Consider the following 21,178-nt stretch of genomic DNA (forward strand, 5'->3'; position numbering starts at 1 on the left):
TTCTTAATTGTTTGCTACAGTAATTTGATGTCTGCCTGAAGTGTATATGTCCGTTTTCTGAATGACTGAAGAAATTCGATAACACGCACTGTGCTCTGTAAGCCATAGAGATAGAAGTATCGATGCGTTTTCACGGGTTCAGATCATGCAGTAGTTAAAAACATGTTAAATTTCTATTAGCAAGTCTAAAATATATCTAACTCGACGAGCGTATATTTTGTGCAAAACTACAAGCATGGCTTGTTTGCAACTGCATGGAGAACTACATTTTTTTTTGAGAGCGCATGGAAAACTACATCTTCTTAAGAGGGGCGATGCCCGGGCCTCCGCCCAATACGGGGCCCAGATCATATGTATATATACCAGTAGAGATACAGGCCCAAATATTGATTAAAGAAAAGGGTAAAACCAGAGGCTCAGCGGGGGACTCCGCTCCTGGTTGGCCCAACACCTTCCGTGTCCCCCTTCGCTCCCGCCCAAGAACGTGCTCCCCTAACTTCGATGACAATCCTTTTTTTTACGAGGAATCATATCTTACGCAAATGTAACGTCCCAAAATTTTAAAACTTTTTCATATGCATTGCATTCATGAGCATCATGCCACAATTGCATATTCGGGTCAAAATTTGAATTCCAAATAGACTTTGAAAATGGTTTTATTTCCTTTTAAACCTCAGACTTTCACCCATTTGAGTTCTGGATCTTAAACCAATAGGATTTATCTATAAAAAGGGGTTTATTGCATAAATGAGCTACCCCATAATTTTTTGTATTTAATTTGCAGCTGAAAAACTATTTTATTCAAATAGTTATAAAGCCCTAAAGGCATTTATAGGGCAAACCTATTTTTAACTATTTTATTTTGAAGGGAAACTAGTCCCAAAAGTTGAATCATATTATAATAAGAATTTTCTGGAATTTATTTGAAGCAATTTGGAGTTCAAAATCAAAAGATATCAAAGAAATCAAAAAAAAAAGGAAAGAACAAAAAAAAAGGAAAAACGGACCGGCCCGGCCATTTGGGCCGAACCGGCCCATTCCCCGCACCGAGCCACCGACAGGTGGGGCCCACCTGTCGGGGTCATCTTCACCGCAGGGAAACCCCCGCGCGTCACGCGTGCCCGACCCGCGCGCGCCCATCTCGTCGCCGACGCCGCGCCGTCTCCTCCCGTGCTCCCCGCAGCCTTCCAAGCGCGTCGCTATAAAGCTCGCACCCCCTACCGCCTTTCCCCTCTCCCAATTTTGCTCATCTCGCGCCCACGCTGCCCAATTTCGCCGCCGGAGCCGCCACTCGACGCCGCCGTCCCGAGCTCGCCACCGACCGCACGATGCGTCATGGACGACACGACCTCACCCCTCTCTCTCCTCTCTTCCTTGCGGTCATTTTGACGCGCTCCGTTTTATTTTTGGTGCACCGCAGCCCGACCTCGCCGTCAACCGAAGCTTCAACGCCCGCCGCCGCGTCTCCGTCGTCCTAGGCAACGACCCCGTCGTCCCTGAGCCTCACCGACACCACCATCCTCTTCACCAGAACGAGCCGCGCCCCCCGCGCTTTTCCCCGACGCCCAAAGCTGCCCGACACGCCAGCCGCCGCGTCCCCACATCGCCGGAGCCTCGCCGGAAACCTTGCGTCGCCGCCAGTAAGCCCCAACCACCCTCAACCGTCCGATCTAGATCAAGGGCCAAGATTAGATCACTTAAGGACCGAACAGGTACGCAGATCTGGCCGTCCGATCTAACTTAAGTTAGATCCGACGGTTCTCTTTTAATTTAATCCCGAACCAGTACGCGCGAATCAGATCACGCCACGTGTCGCGGTTTTAAGTAAAAACTTAAACCCCGGTTAAATTAAATGATAGTTTTACAGAAAAGCCACTAGAACTTCAAATGATTATATCTTTTAAACCACTTGACCAAATTTGATGAATTTTACCTTTCTGGAAAGCTCTCAACCTATAGAATCTTTTGGCACCGTTTAAATTCAAATTGATAAATTGTTTTTGGAGCTATTTATAGAATGGTGTTTAATGCCATTTAATTTATATCTTTTGTTTTAAAAATCATTTTAACTTGGAACCAGTGCCCAAAATTTTGTTTTAATATCCTCTATTCATTTGGAATAGGGAAATAAATTTTTGATTAAATCTTTTGGCTGATTCTTTTAAAGCCTTGTTTTAAGCCTTAATTTGAAAACCCTGTTTTTAGCGTTTTCTTTTTGGTTTATTTTGTTTAATCCTTTTGACGCAGAGATTAATTGTTGTATGCCTAAGAAACTGAAACCCTTCCTCGTCAAATAAAATAAACCAAATCATGTCACATGCTTGCATTGCATTATAGCTTACTTTCTTTTGTCGTGATGTGAATTGTGTGTTTATGTGTGTGTATGTTTGTTTATTTTAGTTTACTCGGAGAGCGAATCGTGCGATTGTGACGAGTGTTTGAACTCCAACTGCTACCAAGGCAAGTTTACTTTGATCATGATCCTATTACTGTTGTTTTTAATATGCATTAGTGTTGTTTAGTAGAATGCATTGATAGGATTATTACTCGTACTTATGCTAGCTATGATTTGACCTATTAGTGATAGGAATTCCTTTGCCATGAATCCTCCACCAATAGCCACCGTGAATAGTTGTTGCTTAGCCATGCTATGTTAGTATACGTGGGAGGGAATCTCAATCACTGTGAAACTGATAATGTGGAGCATTTTGGAAACTTGGCAAAGCAACCTTAACGAATCATCCTGGGTGGACGGCTTTGAGGATTTGAGATGTTATGCGACGTCAGGTCCATTTCTATGGGTCCCTCTGAGTCGTCTCCCCATGGATTCGGGGAGGGATCGTCCATGGACGTCTCCCCGTGGATTCGGGGAGCGCCTGCGTCGCAAATGTGGAATGTCACCCGGGGTAACCAGAGACTGGACTAGTTTCCTATTTAGTAGCTTCCAGTACAACCACATGCTAATATGGGCTCTGGCTGGATGGAGTAAGAAATATGAACCCAGATCCGAGGGATTGTAATGAGGTAGCTGTGTAGGTGGGAGCGCGGGTCCCTCAGGTGGTCTGGGGGATTATGTTCTGAAAATTCTTGAAGTTGATGCCGTTGCTACTCTACCCTGAGGACAGCAAGGGATTAACACGTCGATTTCTTGTGGGGAATGTGTACAACCTCTCGAGAGTGTCAAACTAAGTACTTAGCCGTGTCCTCGGTTACGGACAATTTTGAGCAACTAGATTTGGGGGCTGTAAGGAAGGTCTCACTCATTCTAATTTCTAAATAAAATGAATGGTTTGAACTTGGGTTAGGAGCCTCGATGTGTCTACTCGATGTCCTTAGTGTAATAGGAGCATTGGTGTTTCTATCCGGTGTCCATTAGTTAACAATATTGTAACATTCAATTGTAATAAGATAAATTATGTTCTGCTACCACGCCAAAAAGCCTGAACCCCATGTTGCCATATACTGCATGTACATTGTTAGGTCTGTTATAACTTTCAGGTGAACTTGCCAATACATTCAATGTATTGACCACGTAGTGGCTGCAATTAACAATGCAGGTGAATCAGACGAAGAGTGAGGTCCGTCGTTGTTGTTTGGGTCATGTGCTTACATTCCAACATGCTCTCTCCTTGGAGTAGTTGTGGCCCATTTGCTCTACCTTTCCGCTGTCTATTTTGAAACACTATTTTTGTTATGCTAACCCAAGGGGTCATGCAAGGTTGTAAGTACTATTAAATTCTGGATGAACGCGTTGTAATAAAGTACTTTGACCTTTGTATCTCGATATTTCATCTTGAAAATTGTGTGTGCTAGTGAGTCGATCCAGGGACTAGCACTACAAGCATAGAGATCGAACCCTGTACGGGGGCGGTCGCCGCAGCAAAATGGACGCGTCTCTAATCAAGTATAAGAGATGACTTCGGAACTTACCTTCTGACGCTCAGTAGAGCTGTGTAACACTCTACCGACATGTCTTAAGTAAAGAAGCGTTAGTAGTGCGTACGCGTCAGAGGTGCATAACTTCTCTGACGAGTCTCGCGGGGAGTGTCAGATTTGTTTGTTGTCACGCGCTCCCAACCCTTGACACGTTTTATAAGAAGTGTCAGAGGTGTGCATCTGGTCTGACGCGTTTTGATACCACGTCAGTGGGAAGCTTGCAGTAGTAATGGTTTTTGTAGCAGCGGATACAAGTCGTTATCGTACTTTTGGCGCTACGCCAAAGCACGTCAAATAGTGTTATTACTAGGCACTTTTGTGAAAATTGCAGCCACGTTTTGACGTTTTGTCTAACCACGACACTTTGCATAACATGCGTCCAGTTATAGTACGAAGAGAGATACTTGCAAATAACCTTCAAAAGTTTAAAAATTGCGGCACTATTAAATCTGCCCAAATAGTATATATATAGGTCCTTTAGAGATTAGTGCCTCGATTTTGTGTATAACATCCATAACTCCCCACAAGTGTTTACTTAATCCCAATAGACCTATCCACCTATTTCCCGAAAGCCAATCAAAGAAAAAAAAACATCTTCATGTTACTCTGAACGCAACCGCCTCCTCGCTAATCTCTCCTTGCCATTCTCGTTCATGTGTTGCCTCCTCGTCGATCTTCTCCACGTACCGCCTCCTCTCCTTGTAGTTCGAGGCGTCACCGCGGGACGTGCGAGCACCACCGGCTCCTCCACGCTAAAGCCTCCTCTCCTCAATGTTCTCCTATGGGCGCGCCCCCTCCTGTAGGCTTCATACCTATCGGAAAAAAGGACAATTTACCTGATGCAAAACGAGTGATTTACTCTTTTGGTTTTTACAAGACTATGATGAAAATTACATATCAATTGTAGTCTTGGATGAAATTGGTCAGGTACATTTTAAGATGATCTAGAGAAGAAAAGAAGCCACGGCAGAGGGCCTTTGTATGCGGGTCTAATTCCTCAGTCACCAAACTTTAGAGCAACTCCACTAGACTAGTCGAATTTGAGTCCCAAATCCCCATATGGGGATTCCCTCCCTAAATTTGTCATCTCCGCGGCAGACTCCCTAAATTCCACAACTTATAATTCATTCATCAATATTTTATACATATCTTTCAACTGTTTTTGTAAACATCTATATTTCAAACGACTTGACTCGAAATTATATATTTGAAACGCTTATAATTTAAGTCGAATCGTTTTATTTTATTTATATTCAATTATTTAAATAAATGACAAAATTAATCACAAGTGTATGATCTGACCTCATGAAATAACAACAAAATTAATCAAATGTGTATGATCTGACCTCATGAAGCAACAACAAAATTAATCATAAGTGTGTGATTTGACCTCATGAAACAACAACAAAATTGATCTACGGAGTACATTACAAAATTTGCGTCTACATTTCTTCTCATCTGTCTGTGTTTCTGCTACTCCTATCGATCTCTCTCTGTCCAACCAGCCCAAGCGGAGCCGTCTCCCCATCCACGCCCACAGCGCCGCCGTCGACCATCTCAACCCCCACCCACCCCAGCGCCGCGGCCGACCCTCCCCATCCCCAACTCCGCGACCCTCCTCACCACCAACGCCGCGGCCTCCTCACCACCACGACGCCGCCGCCTACTCTTCACCTCCCCAACGGCGCCGCTGCCTCGCCCGTCATCCTCCCTACCCGCTCTCAGACTCAAACCCTAGCCCACCTCGCCGTCGGTGGCTCTCCAGTGATGGAGGCGGAGGAGGCGTCCCCTTCGCGGAAGAATCCCCGCCGCCCCCGCCGCCGCGACCTCAACGCACTGGTTCGTCCCGATCGATCCCATATGTTACTCTTGGAGTTTGTATCTTCGTTAGCGACCTTGTGATCCTGAGCAATTGATGTGTGGAAGTGTGTGGGGAAGGGAGTAATATTCTTCGTGAGATTTGCTATTCCTGAGGGTTTTAGGTGTAACCAGGAGACTAAAACTTCGAATTTCATGGGGTTTTAGGGTTTTTACATGAGTGCAGCTGTGTGTTTTTGATGGTTCCGGGCCCGTTTGGTTTCTGCCCCAGCCCACCACGCCAAAGAGTTGGCGAATGATTTCGCCGCCCGTACCAAGCAATAGCCGTGGGAGCATTGCGGTGCCAAATATTGGCGAGGCGCACATGGGCGCTAAACCAAACAGCCCCTCAGACCCCCAGACAGAATTTGGATATTGGGTTCGGAGCTGACATTTTTTGGTTCTTGTTGCTAATGACTCGTATTTAGACTCCCGTGTTCTGTGAATTGGAGTGGCATTTTTTGGTTTTCTTGAGGGAGCAGTTTAGTTCCACCCTTAATTATGTTCATACTTGAAGCCTCGGTGTTCCAAGTTGGGGAACCATTTTAGCTCTTTCAATACGTCACTCCATTAATATACCATAAAATTGATATCATTGTATTTCGTATTCAAAAGTACTTGCTTATGATTATGATTTAGATCACATTAGTCACATATTAATGAAGTATTTTTTTGGGTCAAAGGAAACGTAATAACTCTTGTTTTGTCGGACGGAGGTAGCACTACATTAGGATGGCTCTACTTAGATGTTCGCTTGAGTATTTCACAATAGGCCAAACAAAATGTTGGTGCCACACTATTCTGAAGTCCTAAATTTAGAGTGTTCTATATGTGCAAAGTTACTGATGCCATTTTGACGCTGAGAAGGTTATCTTTGCGATTTAAGTGGTTTCCTGATGGAAGTTTATTATTCAGGATCCTAATTTAGTGGAGTCTGATGGAGAGGACATCGGCATTCCGGAAGTCGGCATGGTGTTCAATAACCACATAGAGGTTAACCGATTTTACCGTAGGTATGCCCGTCGTGTTGGTTTTGGCGTCTCAGTTAGGAGGTCTTCGTTCTCACAAGAAGGTACCTGCTTATATCTCGAGCTGATGTGCTGTAAAGGAGGGCGTCCACGTTACGAACCTAAGTTCAGGAAACGGGCCTCATCAACTACAAACTGCCCAGCCAAGATCCGTGTGAAGTTATGGGGAGACAAATTGTTGCATGTAGAGTTTGCGATCCTCGATCATAATCATCCTGTGAGCCCATCAATGGCAAGGTTCTTGAACACTTATAAGCAGCTTTCTGGCCCTGCGAAGAGACGGTTGCGTATGGGTGGCCCTGGAGCTATGCCAGTTGAAGAGCCAAGCAAGATGCCTTTTGATAAGCTGGATGCACTTGAGGAACTTTTGTTTGGAGAAAGCAAACACAATAGTTTTGTTGAGAGGGGCCGCTTGAAGCTCCAACCTGGAGATTCAGAAGCACTTCGACTTTTCTTTACCCGGATGCAGGCCAAAAATGCGAACTTTTTCAACGTTATTGATATGGATGATGAAGGCTGTGTCAGGAATGTTTTCTGGGCAGATGCACGGACAAGAGCCATGTATGAGTATTATAATGACGCAATCACACTTGATACTTCTTATGTTGTTAGTAAATATGATATGCCTCTTGTGACTTTTCTTGGGGTGAACCATCATGGCCAATCTATTTTGTTGGGTTGCGGCCTTCTTTCTGATGAAACAGTAGAAACCTATACATGGCTATTTAAGGTGTGGGTAGCATGCATGTCTGGTAATCTTCCAAAGGCTATCATCACTGACCAATGCAGGGGCATCCAGAGTGCAATTTCTGAGGTTATTCCTGGAGTTCGTCATAGAATATGCTTGTTTCAGATAATGAGGAAGACATCAGAAATATTGGGTGGATTGTCGGAGTACAGAGCTATTAGCAAGACATTGCAGAAGGCTGCATATGATTCTTTAACAGTAGATGAGTTTGAAGGAGAGTGGAGTACTCTGGTCGCCTACAATGGGCTTCAAGGTCATGAATGGTTAAGCTCACTTTATGAATGCCGGTTTTCATGGGTCCCTATCTTTCTTAAAGATACTTTTTGGGCAGGAATGTCTGGTACACAAAGAAATGAAACTATCACTCCTTTCTTTGATGGTTATGTTGATTCGAAAACCACTTTGAAGCAATTTCTTGTTAAGTACGAGATGATTTTGCAGAGCAAATATGAGAAAGAAGCCCAAGCAGATTTTGAGACATTTCATAAGCAACGTCCACCTGTTTCAAAATTCTATATGGAAGAACAGCTCTCGAAGGTCTACACCCATAACATATTCAAGAAGTTCCAAGATGAGATTGAAGCTATAATGTACTGCCATGTATCTTTTGTGGGTATTGATGGGCCTATCTCCACGTTCAATGTCAAGGAATGTATTTTCCTTGAAGATGGCAAAAGGACTATGAGCAAGATTTTTGCAGTGACTTATACCACAGAGGAAGAGGATATAACTTGTATATGTGGAGGTTTCCAATTCAGCGGTATATTATGTAGGCATAGTCTCTCAGTGCTCAAGTTTCAACAGGTTCATGAAATTCCTTCACAATACGTTCTTGATAGATGGAATAAGGATTTCAGGCAGTTACATGTGATGGGACGACCTTCAAGTGATGTTGTTCCCAACAATCGTGCGGATCGATACGACTATTTGTCAATGAGATGCCTCCAGCTTGTTGACTCTGCAGTCCTATCAGATAAATATCGCCTTGCTTTGAGGTTGGTGAGGGAGGTGGAGAAGTTTTTATTAAATAGCAATACACACGATGATACACAGCCAAGAATCAAATCCCGCATTCCTAAAGTAAATAAACCTAATACAGTGACTGGTCTAAATCTGGTAAATGTACCTACTGACAATGGAAATGGTGGGCCCAATGTACCAGAGGTACCGTTTTCTACCTGTAATTAATCTCTTGGGAATATACATTGTGGGTTTGGATCATTGTGGAAATAATTAATTTGACCATCTAACCATTCTTAATTTGTGAAATGCAGGCATCAGTGTGTGCACCACAAGTCCTGAAGGTAGATTGGAATAAGAATCAGCTAATTTTGATGCAATGCCCCTTCAGTATATTGATCTCCTGTTGTTTTTACTGCAGGGAGTAACAGAAAATGGTGGACCTCCTACTGGTTACATTGGGGTGCCAGCTAATGTCCAGCAATTCATGGGTAATCAAGCAGCAATTCGCCCAAGCATCGTTTATATGGTTCCGGTACGTCAAAATACAGATGACTAATTGGTTATGCTCCGTCCGTTCCAAATTACTCTCTTAACTTATAGTTGTTTCTCTAAGACAAGGCTATGACCAAGAATTACTCTATTAATATATAGTTACGTGTACAAAATTGTAATCATAAGTGACTACCTTTGAATACAAATGTAGCGAGTACTCCCTCTTTCCCTAAAAGGAGGCCGTTCGATCCTTGATACCAAGGAGATCCCACGCTCATGCAAACAAGCCGAATGGAAATTAACTCCTGTGGCACAAAAGGATTAAAATCACATTGGTTTGGTCTCGTCTATAACTGCCAGCTTCAACAGTGCTAGGTACGGAAATTGCCGTGTGGCCTTCAGCTCTCGGGCATGTTTTGCCCACCGCTTTCCAGCGTGCTATCCTTGTCTGGCCACTGTGTGGGCCATGCAAAGACATGGGCATGCCAGTGCATGTGCGCCAAATAACCTGTGCTGGCTCGTCAAATTTCCCAAGCTGCTGTGCACGCGTGGCTAAATTTTTCTGGCAGAAATTTGATACTCGAAATGAACATGGCATCTCACTTAGCAAAGCTGCACGTCTTGAAAATCAAAATAAATTCAGGCCAAATCCCTCTTCAGTTCTTATAAGGATATACGGACCGGCAAAACATCTATCTGAGCTATTCTATCCTCTTATTTTACCTGGACTAGCATGGTCGATCTAAATTCCACTGATTATTTGGGATGAAGTGGAGGAGTTTGATGGACCCATGGTTGATCATGCTGATTCTTCTATGACTTCAGTATGGGATGGAAATGGCGAAGGAAACTGCCCCAGCCACTCCATTCAATCTGTTGATTCTCTTTACTACTACGTAAGATGAATCCAGAAGCATGTGCATAAACGGCAAGGAGATGATCTGCAAGCTGGCGACAGTTTGCAAGCAGGAGTGGTTGGTCCCCGCGAATGCATTGAAGCTGATGTCTGAGCATAAGCATGTGACAATGGTGGTGGCGAATGTTATGAACGCGACAAGCAAGAACGAAGAAGAAATCACAGCACAAGGACACATGGATTTAACGTGGAAAACCCTCTCAAACAACGAGAGGGAAAAACCACGGGCGCCAGCCAGCGAAACTTCATTATATGGGAGTGTTTACAACGCCAGGGAGGTTCTACAGATGCAACTCGTGCGAACTCTACCCAAAACGGCGGCATACAAGGGGTATATATAGCAGGAACATTAGGGCACGTCAGATCCGTAACGGTCACACCGGAAGTTCCGGTTGGAGGCCGGAAGTTCCGCATATTCCTGAATATCCGGAAGTTCCGTAGCAAGTTCCGCAATTTCCCGAAAAGTAACAGAGAGCATCCGGAGGTTCGGCCGGAAGTTGGGCTGGAACATCCGGTTCCTGTGAATTTGGATCACATCCAACAGCGAATTGCGCATGCTGCCAACAGTCCACAAGACGAAGGAGGAGACGGTGATGCCGGCGAATGAGGGCATGCTACCAAAGTTGCTGCCCGCGGACATAAAGTCTGACGAGGTGAGGCCCTGGGCGGCTTGGTCTCATCGGCTGCTGTCACAACCAGATAAGCATCACCAGCTACCGTCATGAAGCATCAGATGCAGTAGCCGATTGGCAGGAAGATGAAGGTCAAGGAGGAGGAGGCCGTCTGCTTGCTGGTCTAGCTGGGCGTTGTTGTGCTGGACACGGTGACGGCTACGTTGATCCAGCCGGGCACTGGCTCATGGGACACAGTAACACCGGCATGGTCAAACAGGACGCAGCCGTGGACGGCTTGGCTGGCCATGGTCACACTGTGGCCACTTCGGAAGTTAGTGTTTCCAGACTCGGTATCGGAGGAAAAGGAAAAAAAATAGCCTATTCATTGGGGGAGGACTAAAACGACCTCTTTTGCAAGGAAAAGGAAAAAAAACCTAAAATAACCTATTCATTGGGGAGGAGGGTTATAGTTTAATTGTTGGTCAAAGCTTTCTCTTAAGAATAAGAATACACCCTATAATTTGGAATGGAGGGAGTATCTGCTAAATATACTGTGCCGGAGTATCAATAGCACCAGAGAATCAGATATGCAGTCGAATGCTTCTCTTACGATAATTCGAAGGCCTCAAGTACATCATTTTGCAAGATGTGTGCTGTGAAGTTAACTCTTGCTTATTTAAATTTTCAGAGTGGTGTTGACCCTCAGGCATTTGGAAATGGTGTTTTGATGCCAGTGATGTACCAGCAGATGTTCCAGGTCTGTATTTATCTGTGTTAGCAAGTTCATGTATTCGTCGTGTCAGTTTGTCAGCACCATTTTCACATGTATTGATGTATATGATGTGATGAATGCATCCAGATACCCCAGCAGCCAAATGGAGCCGTGCAGGAAACAGCGAATGGGAAAAAGAAGCGGCCTCGTGTCCAGAAGCTGACGGAGACATCTCATCAGTCAAATGGAACCCCAGGACCTGCATCTGGCTAAAGGAGACTCTTCACGTTTAATCAGAACTTCAGAACTCAGAACAGGTTTTCTCCGTCGCGACTCCTACAAACCCCTAATGTTTTCTTTGTGCCGTTATCTATTAAATTGGTATAAATGACAATAGCCTGATAGTCGCATCTCGGCATTTGCCATTGTAACTATGTTCTCCACCCCAGGACTTTGTAAATATGCGGAGAAAGTGGAGCCTTGCTGCCTAGAGGAGTCTTACATAGGGACGCCGGCCCTAACATTTGTGCATCTCGCCTATCCGTTTGCTCTAGCTAAGAAATGGAGCTGAGCCCAGCGCCTGCCTCCATCCTGAAGTCCTGTCTGGTGTAGAAGATGGTTCTCATGTTTTTGACTTATGATGATTCCAGCAACATTAGCTGCATCTAATCTCATTGACAGAATGTATCTGTGGTTCACTAATGTATCCTTAATTCCTTATGTCTTCTTGATCTTATGTAAATGGTTTTACTAGATTTAGCCCTATCCTGTCAGCACAGCTTATCAGGTTTTCTTTGAAATGTCAATAGGTCAGGTGGCTATGTGTCTGGACAAGATTGCAAATGCATATAGGATGTTAGATCATGTAAGAAAACTTGGTCGCAGGCATTGATGCCGCGCTAGAACAAAACAACAAAGGTGATTAAAAATACTGAATGGCACTTCAACTACAGTACAAGATTTCGAAGCTACTTTGAGAATATCCAACTTTTCGTTGAGATGTTGAAGTTATCTTGTGCGTTGGAGCATATTAAAAGCTGAACACGCACCTTAACAACACGCCCATTCATTCGCCCAGAAAGGTATGTCATATCTCAGCCCGTTGTCTCAAATAACTCCACTTCAACAATGGAAAATGGAACACTTCTCGTCGTAGGTTTACATGCCCAACAAGACCTTTGCTTATCAGGATATGTTTGGATTGTTGTTAAAATGCACCAATGCCAAGTCATGAAAAAAAAAACGATGTTTGTTTTGGCTGGTTGTCAATATTTTGGCAGTGCCAAATGTAATTTTGCCTACTCTAGTTGATTCTGGTGAACTACTCCCTCTGTCCCATATTAAGTGACTCAAATTTGTCCAGATACACGGTGAGATCGGTATATATGGCATTGTTTGAAGGAAGTGTGGAGATGGCTGGTTCGGACTTAAGCTGGGACTCACGCGCTCCAACCCGTTGCCAATTCTTCTTGTGGCTAGCGTGTCGGAAAAGGTGCTGGACAGCGGACCGTCTTGAACGGCGGGGTTTGGATCATCCGGACAATTGCCCTCTCTGTGATCAAGAGCCGGAAACAATTGATCACCTGCTCATTGGATGCGTGGTCATGAGGCAGGTTTGGTGGAAGATCCTGTGTGCTTGGGGCGCGATTCAGTGGCTGCCGGATGAGAGATCTTCCTTGACGGAGTGGTGGGAGAATGTTCGTCTTCAAGGTAGATCAAGGAAAAACCTTGCTACCACATCGACTTTGGTCTTTTGGATGATTTGGAAACACCGAAATGCGATAGTGTTCGATGGGGAGACTCCAGGCGTTGATAAGATCCTGAGAGCGATTCAAGTGGAAGGGGCTGACTGGAAGAGTGCGGGGCTCTTCTTTGATATATTTAGCTTCTTCCCGGGCCCGGATAGCGTAGGTGTGGAGTGGACCGGTGTGGGTTAGTTCTTGTCGTTTATTTGCTCGTTTAGGGATGTACTAAACTGCTCTGCAGTCTTCTTTATTGGATGATACACCCGCTTCGGTGTATTCTAAATTTTTTTGCCCAGATAGGATGTATCTATGCCTAAAAAGCGTCTAGATATATGTAATAGAAAGTCACTTAATAAGGGACGGAGGGGTATAACTTATTCTGATGAATTTCTTTGAGTAAAGTATAGATACTTTGTATTTAAAATTCACACGTTTGCTTCAATAAAATCAAGGACATGATTTAGAGAACCCATTCCGTAGAAAAACAAGTACTCTCTCAGTTCCCAGTTAACTGGCGCCGGCCATTTTGCAAAAAAGAAAACCCTATTAATTTACGAAATCAAGCTGTGGTACATATCTCCAATTGAACGTGGGCTGAGCGTTGATTTCGAAAAACTACATGGTTTTTTTTTGCAGAAGTTTAGGTAGAACATGGACTGCAGGTCGATTTTGGGAAATAGCAAGGTTTGTTTTGCGAATTTTCTAGCGCCAATTAATTAGAAACAGAGGGAGTAGTTCCAGTTAGAACTCCGAAGTTTGTCATGCGTTCCAAACCATGGAAACAACAACCGGAGTCATGGAGAATCGAGATACAAATATCAAAAGCGAACCATCGACCTTGCAAAACGTCAAATAGTAAGGTTTAGGCTCAAGCTCAATTTCAAAACACATTGAACGATGCTATGCATCCGACACTTTTTATCCGATGTTTGCACGGCATTGTGCATCAAAGTGATCGGGCGACGGGGGAAGTGCAGGTCACCGTCATATCACGGTACAAGCGTCGGAGACGGATACATCGTACGCGTAGTAGTTTCGCAACAGGTTTGTTCAGGCTCCAGCTTAGCACGCACTAGCTGTTGAAATTTTGGGTTAGGCACAAGGCCCAATCTGAAATTAATTCCTGAAAAATCTCAAAAACCCATTCATCAAGTGGGATGAGGAAGTGGAAATAGTCCCACCTTGCTAGTTTAGGGGGAGTTGGACCAATATATAAGGTATGTTGGTTCTCACCTCTTGAGCAAGTGAGCAAGGGAAATCACCACGCGCGCTCCTCCTCCTCCTCGCCTCGTCACGACGCGCGCGCCATGGTGGGGGTGAGGGAGTTATACTTTGTTTGTATGTCGATGACATACTAATATTTGGGACTAACCTCAAAGTGATTGAAGAGGTTAAGATTTTCTTGTCGAAGTGCTTTGACATGAAAGACCTTGGTGTAGCTGATGTTATTCTGAACATCAAGCTCGTGACAGGCGACAATGGTGAGATCACTTTGTTGCAATCTCAATATGTGGAGAAGATTTTGAATCGTTTCGGCTATGTTGATTGTAAACCTTCTCCAACTCCTTATGATCCAAGCGTTCTGCTTCGAAAGAATCACAGAATTGGAAGAGACCAACTGAGATATTCTTAGATTATTGGTTCACTCATGTATTTGGCCAGCGCAACTAGACCTGACATCTCTTTTGCTGTGAGCAAACTGAGTAGGTTCAATAAGAATCCGAGAGATGATCATTGGAGTGCACTCGAGAGGGTCATGCGCTATCTAAAGGGCACAATGGGTTATGGTATACACTATACCGGGTACCCCAAAGTACTTGAGGGTTATAGTGATTCAAACTGGATATCTGATGTTGACGAGCTAAAGGCCACGAGTGGATATGTGTTCACACTCGGAGGGGGCGCTATTTCATGAAAGTCTTGCAAGCAAACGATCTTAACCAGATCAACAATGGAAGCAGAACTTTCAGCATTAGATACATCCACGGTTGAAGCCGACTGGCTTCGTGAGCTCTTGATGGACTTGCCGATTGTTGAAAAACCAATACCGACGATTCTTATGGACTGTGACAATCAAACTGTGATAGTCAAAGTGAACAGTTCTAAAGATAACATGAAGTCATCAAGACACGTCAGGAGACGTCTGAAATCTGTCAGAGCAATGAGAAATTCCGGAATAATAGCATTGGGATATATCCCAACGGCTAAAAATCTAGCAGATCTCTTTACAAAGGGTCTATCAAGGAATGTGATAGAATCTGCATCAAGGGAGATGGGGTTGCGACCCACATGAGTTACCATGGCGGTAAACCAACCTATGTGATCGGAGATCCCGTGAATTAGGACCTGAGAAACAAGTCATTGGATAACTGAGGAGAGTGTGCATTCTTTATCCCACTTCGTTGACGATGCATTACTCTCGTGTACTGTATGGTAGGTTGTTTAACTTAATGTGTTCTAACGCGTTGCATTAATTTGCAAGGGAGATACTGTCCTACAGAGTAGTCTCTAAATAACACACCTATATGAGCCTGACTGTTGGTCGCAGTCTATGAGATTTGGGTGGTCTCTAGTAAGCTCATGAAAAGGCCTGGAGAATGACTTATATGCTCCACACCGCGAGGTAGCATTCGGCAGCCCAGTACCAGACAACAATTTAGTGGAGCTCTAACACAGAAAACTGACAATTCAAGGTTTGTCTATTGTTCAGTTGTGCGTGAGTGAAGCTATTTGTTTAGGTGGATGTTCAATCTTAACCGGTCTTCACTGAAACGCTGGTATATCAAAAACAGAGTTTTGGATCAACGGCAATTTTATGTGCTTATGAGATATTGTGGGGGTTTGTTGAAATTTTGGGTTAGGCCCAAGGCCCAATCTGAAATTAATTCCTGGAAAATCTCAAAAGCCCATTCATAAAGTGGGATGAGAAAGTGAAAATAGTCCCACCTTGCTAGTTTAGAGAGAGTTGGACAAATATATAAGGTATGTTGGTTCTCAACTCTTGAGCAAGTGAGCAAGGGAAATCCCCACGCGCGCTCCTGCTCCTCCTCCTCGCCTCGTCACGACACGCGCACGCGCCACGTTTCGTGGATCGAGTTCGAGTTCGAGTTCGAGCCGTGCCGGGTCGTGCTTATCTTTTTGGCAGTCGGAATCCGTTGCGGACGCGTAACAAATCCCGATAATTGTGGAGTCGGTTTTGGTTTCCTAAACCAAACCGAAGTCCGCCTGCGTGCCTATATAATAAGACTACCCCGGCCTCCGGACGAAACACGCCACAACCCTAGCCGTCACGCCCATGATCCAATCTCGTTGTTCACCGCCAACTGCTACTCCACCCCGTCGACTGCGTGCACAGATCGCCGAGAGAGCAGGCCTCCGGAAACCCCGACCTTCGAGATCCTGCCCGGGAGACGGTCGATAAGGTTTTTGGGAAGCGTTCTCACGCGACTGCTCGCTTTTTCACGTCTCTGTTTCGTTGGCATCTTCATCATCAATGGCCGACGACCTTGGAGATCCCGCGGCTCAGGCTGCCGCTCTAGCTCAGCAGCAGCAGGCTGCACAACTCCAAGCTCAGCAGCAGGCTGCCCAACTCCAAGCCCAGGCAACTGCTGCTGCACAGGCGCAAGCGTAGGCACTGGCCGCTGCTCAAGAGGTAGTCAAGGTTGCAGCTGTTGCCGGCGTGAACATCGACGCTACCGGACTCTTCACCGACCTCAACAAACAAACACAAGAAAAAAACACAGCACCGTACGTAATCTGCTCTTTCTTGTTGATTTTGATTAGTAGTTCTATTATTCATGCCGTGAAATTAGATGATTTTTATTGCTGTGCGTTGCTATTTAGTTTGTCTAGTTTGCATGATATAATGTGCTACATGTTTTACACACTGTTTTTTTGATTAAATATTCATTGAAATTACCTAATTATTCAACACTAGCTTGTATCAGCCCAGCTCTAATTCTCGGTCAGGACTTACTGAGCAGAATCAAGTATATTAATATGGATTGACGGTTACATTGGTACAGATGATAATTAAGTATAACACTACTCATACCCTCTAATTAATCTCCTGTATGATTATATTTTATCCTTGCAGTACTATATATCTATCTTTAATAATAAAAAGAGCAAGGTTTCCGTCGTTGGTTTGGTACGTCGCGGGTCGTTCCTCTTCTCTTTCTTCGCTCGACTCACCCTCCCCCGAACCTCGATCAAAATAAAAAAACAGTCGGAACTCCTTCCCGTCCCCTGCCCCATTCTCCCTTCCCATTTCCCTCTCCTCCCCGATGGGCGATCCTGCCGCTGCTCCCGGTCAGTGGCGAAGCTAGAGAATTAGATCACTGGGTTCAATCCCTTTGATTATAGTGTAATTCCGATGGGCGATCCTGCCGCTGCTCCCGGAGTCCCGATTGTGCTCCAGGGCGGAGCCCTCTTCTGGCCGGCGGCGGCGCAGGAACAGCTGAAGGCGCTGGCGTTGGGCCTCGACGTAAGCCGCGTCACCTCCGGTGACGTCCTCGCCGACGCGCTCCACGACCTCCGGGAAGCCCTCTCCCTCCCGGTGCTCCCCGCCCAGCCGCCGAGGGCTTAGCACTCTTCTTCGACGACCGCCTATCGCGGATCCACGCGCGGGACTGGTTCTCCGACGTGCTCCCCCGCCTCGCTCGTCTCCTCCTCCGCCTCCCTGCTCTGCTCAAGGACCCATACACCAGCGCCAGAGGTGGTGTTGACCGGACGCTCGGGCTCCGCCTCCTGGGACCGCTGGACGCGGGACTCGTGCTCCTTGGGCAAGAGCTCGCTGCCACGCTGCTCGCCTGCACGCTTTTCGATCTGGTTCCCCACGGCCGGTCAGAGCCAGGCACCTCCGGTGGCGCCCACGAGCCCATTACTATGTTGAATCGGGCCGGCGAGGCCCCCAATCGTGCCCCCGACGTCGCTGCCATCGGCTCCCTACGCCGTCAATTTGGCCGGTGCGGCCGTCTACGAGCTCCGGTGTGGCGCCCACAGCTCCGCTTTCGACCACCTGGTGGCCATCGCGTGGCGGGCACAGCAGGTGACGGGCGTGGGAGAAGAAGGCATGAGACCACAGAAGGAGGAAGAAGAAGGCGATTTGTGCTGGCAGGTTTTTTTGTTTGGCTGTATCTCTTGCGCTTGTTTTAATCTTCTCGGTTGTTCACCATACTGCATATATTCTGGTAGGTTCGCAGTACATCATTACCAAGGCTTGAGTTGTTCAAATAAATTGATGCAGACCGATCTAATGAAGTATGAAGTGCTATATTTGGAGTAGGTTGTCAGTGAAAAGCAGTGGCTATTGCCTTAAAAATCTCATTTACTGGAGTAAACTAAGCTTGTATCATTTCATGGGTTAGAAATCCAACGAGTATAACTCTCATGTCATGTTTCAAGAAAAAGTAATTTAAGGACTGATGATTTAATTCTTTTGCTGATCTATTATCTTCTGGAGATATGATAACCAAACGTTGAGTTCTTTTCAGAGTTCTTTTTATATGCTTTCGTAGTGTTCTTCCTCGGTGCTGGACCATAACCCATAGGAAGAATATGTGTTACATTTTGTTTCTTTCTACAATCTTTATCTGAGTTGAAACATTTGGCTAACAGTTTCATTTATTTGGATGGATGGATGAATGAAGATTGCACTAATGCATGCGTGTCGTCATGGACACTGGGAGGTAGTTCAGATGCAATGTATGTCATTTGTAGTACAATGTTTCACGTGTGTTCTATTTCTCCCGTGAGATAAGGAAGGTGACGGGCACTACTCTTTGTGTTTGGGTTGTTTTGAGTGATTAGCAAATTAGAATGAATATGCAATAAATTAATCTACAGAAGTGGCATCTGGATGGCCTCTCCTAAGTAAGAAATTTTTAGTGCACTGAAAAGCTACTCCATATGTTGTTTGACAAACCCAAAATGTGTTGGCAGGGGAGCTTTCTAGCAGGTATTTAACCTTTTCTCTATTTAATTTACCAAAAGGAACTGTCGGGTTTTTTTTGTACATGTTATATTTAGCGGTTTGTTGTTCGATGATCTAGGCATTGGAAACATCTTTGACTTTACTCTGTACGTAGAAATGCAATCATTATGGCATAATAATAACTATCAAGAAGTTTTCATGATCACTTTGTTAATGTAGAGCGTCTATGTTTAAGAAAACGTGGCTAACACATGGGCACTGGACTAGTACCTTAATAAAACTAAAACGAATTGGCAATGTGACTAAACATCTAATCTTGACAAAATTAGCCATCGGACCCGTCGTCTTCTTGTACCACATGGTGATATTTCTGAAAGACAAAATCAAAAGGGGTTGACGTATCACTAGAAAACAGGCATAATACAAAATCAAGCTGCTGTTCGAAGTGTATTATGTATTAAAAAGATCACCTCCAGCTCAAGGTGGTGACACGGGGGAACTAGCAGGCGCCGGAGAGCTAGGGGATGGCGGCGCGGGTGACACGGGCGAGGCAGGTTTTTTTTCCGAAAAGGGGAGCCCCCCGGCCTCTGCATCGGAGCGATGCACACAGTCATTTTATTGCAACGTTATGTCATCACCGTACACAAATCATGGGTCGCACAAAGTCGAAACAAAAATAAGCCAAATAAAACAAGAATCTTGAAGCCGTCTATGCATCCTGAAGTCTAGCAACATGCTGCCAGCCAACCCGATTGGATATATCCCGTGCGACCGTCTCCAGCCTGGTGGACCCAGAAGCCGAAAGCTCCCGCTTGTCCACAGGTAGGAGGAAGGACCAAAGACGGATCAAAGCGGTGGCCCTGTAAATAACCTGCAAAAAGTGAACAACTCTAGATCCGTATAAAAAGAAAAACGGGCGAGGCAGGTGGCGTTGGAGATGTAGGAGGCGTCAGCGGCGGCAGGGGTTGTGCTGTCAAAATTCATCTCAGAGTTAATTAATAATCTCCTCCCAGTCTCAAGCATAAAAAAAATGCACGTAACAATGGAACGAAATTCAGCTATGAAAGACGATTAATATGGGTGAAACGATGCAACTTACTGGCGCACATGAAGAGCTTCTGGATGGGTATCATGGTGCCGCACCTGGCCGAGAGGATAAGCATACGGATGGGGTCGATGGGCTTCGGGGCAAGCTTGCTCATGCCGCCGTTCATGCCGTGGCAGAGGCAGATGGGCGCGCTGATGATGACCGACTTGAGGCCGTCGCAGCACTTGCCTGGGGGCGTCGCCACGGTGATGTTGGTGAGGTAATCCATGCATTGCGCCATGCCCATCAGCGGCGTCAGGCACTCAGCCGGTGGCGCCGGGTCGGTGATGACGACGACGGCGGAGCGGGAGCGCCGCCGGGGCGTGGACCGAACAATGGTGGAAACGGGAAACCTGGGATCTGTGACAATGGCAGGAAAGGAAAGCTAGGGAGGCCTTGAATCTGAGGCAGCGGGAGTTGAAACCCGGGAATCTGAGGCAATGGGAAGCCGGGGAAGCCTCTGCTCCCGCCGGCGGCAGCAGCAGCAGCAGCAGCTTCGGATATTGCTCTTCTTCTTGGTTGCTATTGAGTCCTTGGACCCTGGCTTGGGACAGCTGCAGCGTCGCCGCCAGGACCGCCAAGGCAAAGAACAGGGCGATGAACTTGGAGAGCGCCATGGTTAACTCGCGTGGGTTTTCAGGTTTAGGACGATGGGTCGCTTAATCTGTGATTCTCTGTCGAGGGCAATGCCTCTCAATTTATAGGGCTCCTGATCGCGGGTGCAGATAGAATTTTTTTAAATATGTGCAATACGTACATTTAAATCTTTATTACTCTCTCCGTCACATATTAAGTGACGAAATATTACATGTATCTATCTGAACGGTTTTTAGATATAGATACATCCATATTTGCACAAATTTGAGTCACTTAATATGGGATGCAAGGAGTATTATCCTAGCGAGTCCAAGTTATTCAGGCTGGTTCTCTAGTTTCTCTTGTCTTTACAAAACTTTGATTTTCCGTGAGGACTGGAATATTTATGTAGTGCTCCGTACCAAAAAAATAATTCTTCATAGGGTTCATGTAAAGTGTGGCACCCCAACGGTAAAATTATAGATCCGCCACTGATCTGATATACCTACGGAGTACAGTGCAAGCACGTATAATTTGTCCCGTTTTCTAGATAGAGCTGGGCAGTCAAA

At 45.4% G+C, this 21,178-nt stretch overlaps 1 protein-coding gene across 2 annotated transcripts; it reads left to right on the plus strand.

The window, feature by feature from the left end:
* The first annotated feature begins 5,413 nt into the window (after window positions 1-5,413).
* Window positions 5,414-13,294, plus strand: LOC100843796 (protein FAR1-RELATED SEQUENCE 6). Of its 2 annotated transcripts, XR_002965447.1 has the most exons (8): window positions 5,414-5,775; window positions 6,709-8,733; window positions 8,844-8,873; window positions 8,951-9,064; window positions 11,243-11,311; window positions 11,414-11,583; window positions 12,076-12,348; window positions 12,630-13,294. XR_002965447.1 is itself a non-coding variant. In XM_003575277.3 (7 exons), the coding sequence occupies exons 1-6, from the start codon at window positions 5,704-5,706 to the stop codon at window positions 11,537-11,539; spliced, it is 2,436 nt and encodes an 811-aa protein (XP_003575325.1). In that variant the 5' UTR covers window positions 5,415-5,703; the 3' UTR covers window positions 11,540-11,583; window positions 11,716-12,197. The 2 variants fall into 2 exon arrangements, 1 of the variants encoding a protein (XP_003575325.1); XM_003575277.3 differs by lacking the exon at window positions 12,630-13,294 and having other exon boundaries at window positions 5,415-5,775; window positions 11,716-12,197.
* The last annotated feature ends 7,884 nt before the right edge of the window (window positions 13,295-21,178 follow it).

This window comes from Brachypodium distachyon, chromosome 3 (assembly GCF_000005505.3).
Source record: "Brachypodium distachyon strain Bd21 chromosome 3, Brachypodium_distachyon_v3.0, whole genome shotgun sequence".
In the NCBI taxonomy this organism is placed as follows: Eukaryota; Viridiplantae; Streptophyta; class Magnoliopsida; order Poales; family Poaceae; genus Brachypodium; species Brachypodium distachyon.

Excerpts from the sequence above, each read along its gene's own strand:
- LOC100843796 (XM_003575277.3), top strand. The coding sequence starts at position 5,704 with ATGGAGGCGGAGGAGGCGTCCCCTTCGCGGAAGAATCCCCGCCGCCCC. Across the intron at positions 5,776-6,708 it reads GCCGCGACCTCAACGCACTG|GATCCTAATTTAGTGGAGTC; the intron begins GTTCGTCCCGAT and ends TTTATTATTCAG. Across the intron at positions 11,312-11,413 it reads TGTACCAGCAGATGTTCCAG|ATACCCCAGCAGCCAAATGG; the intron begins GTCTGTATTTAT and ends GAATGCATCCAG.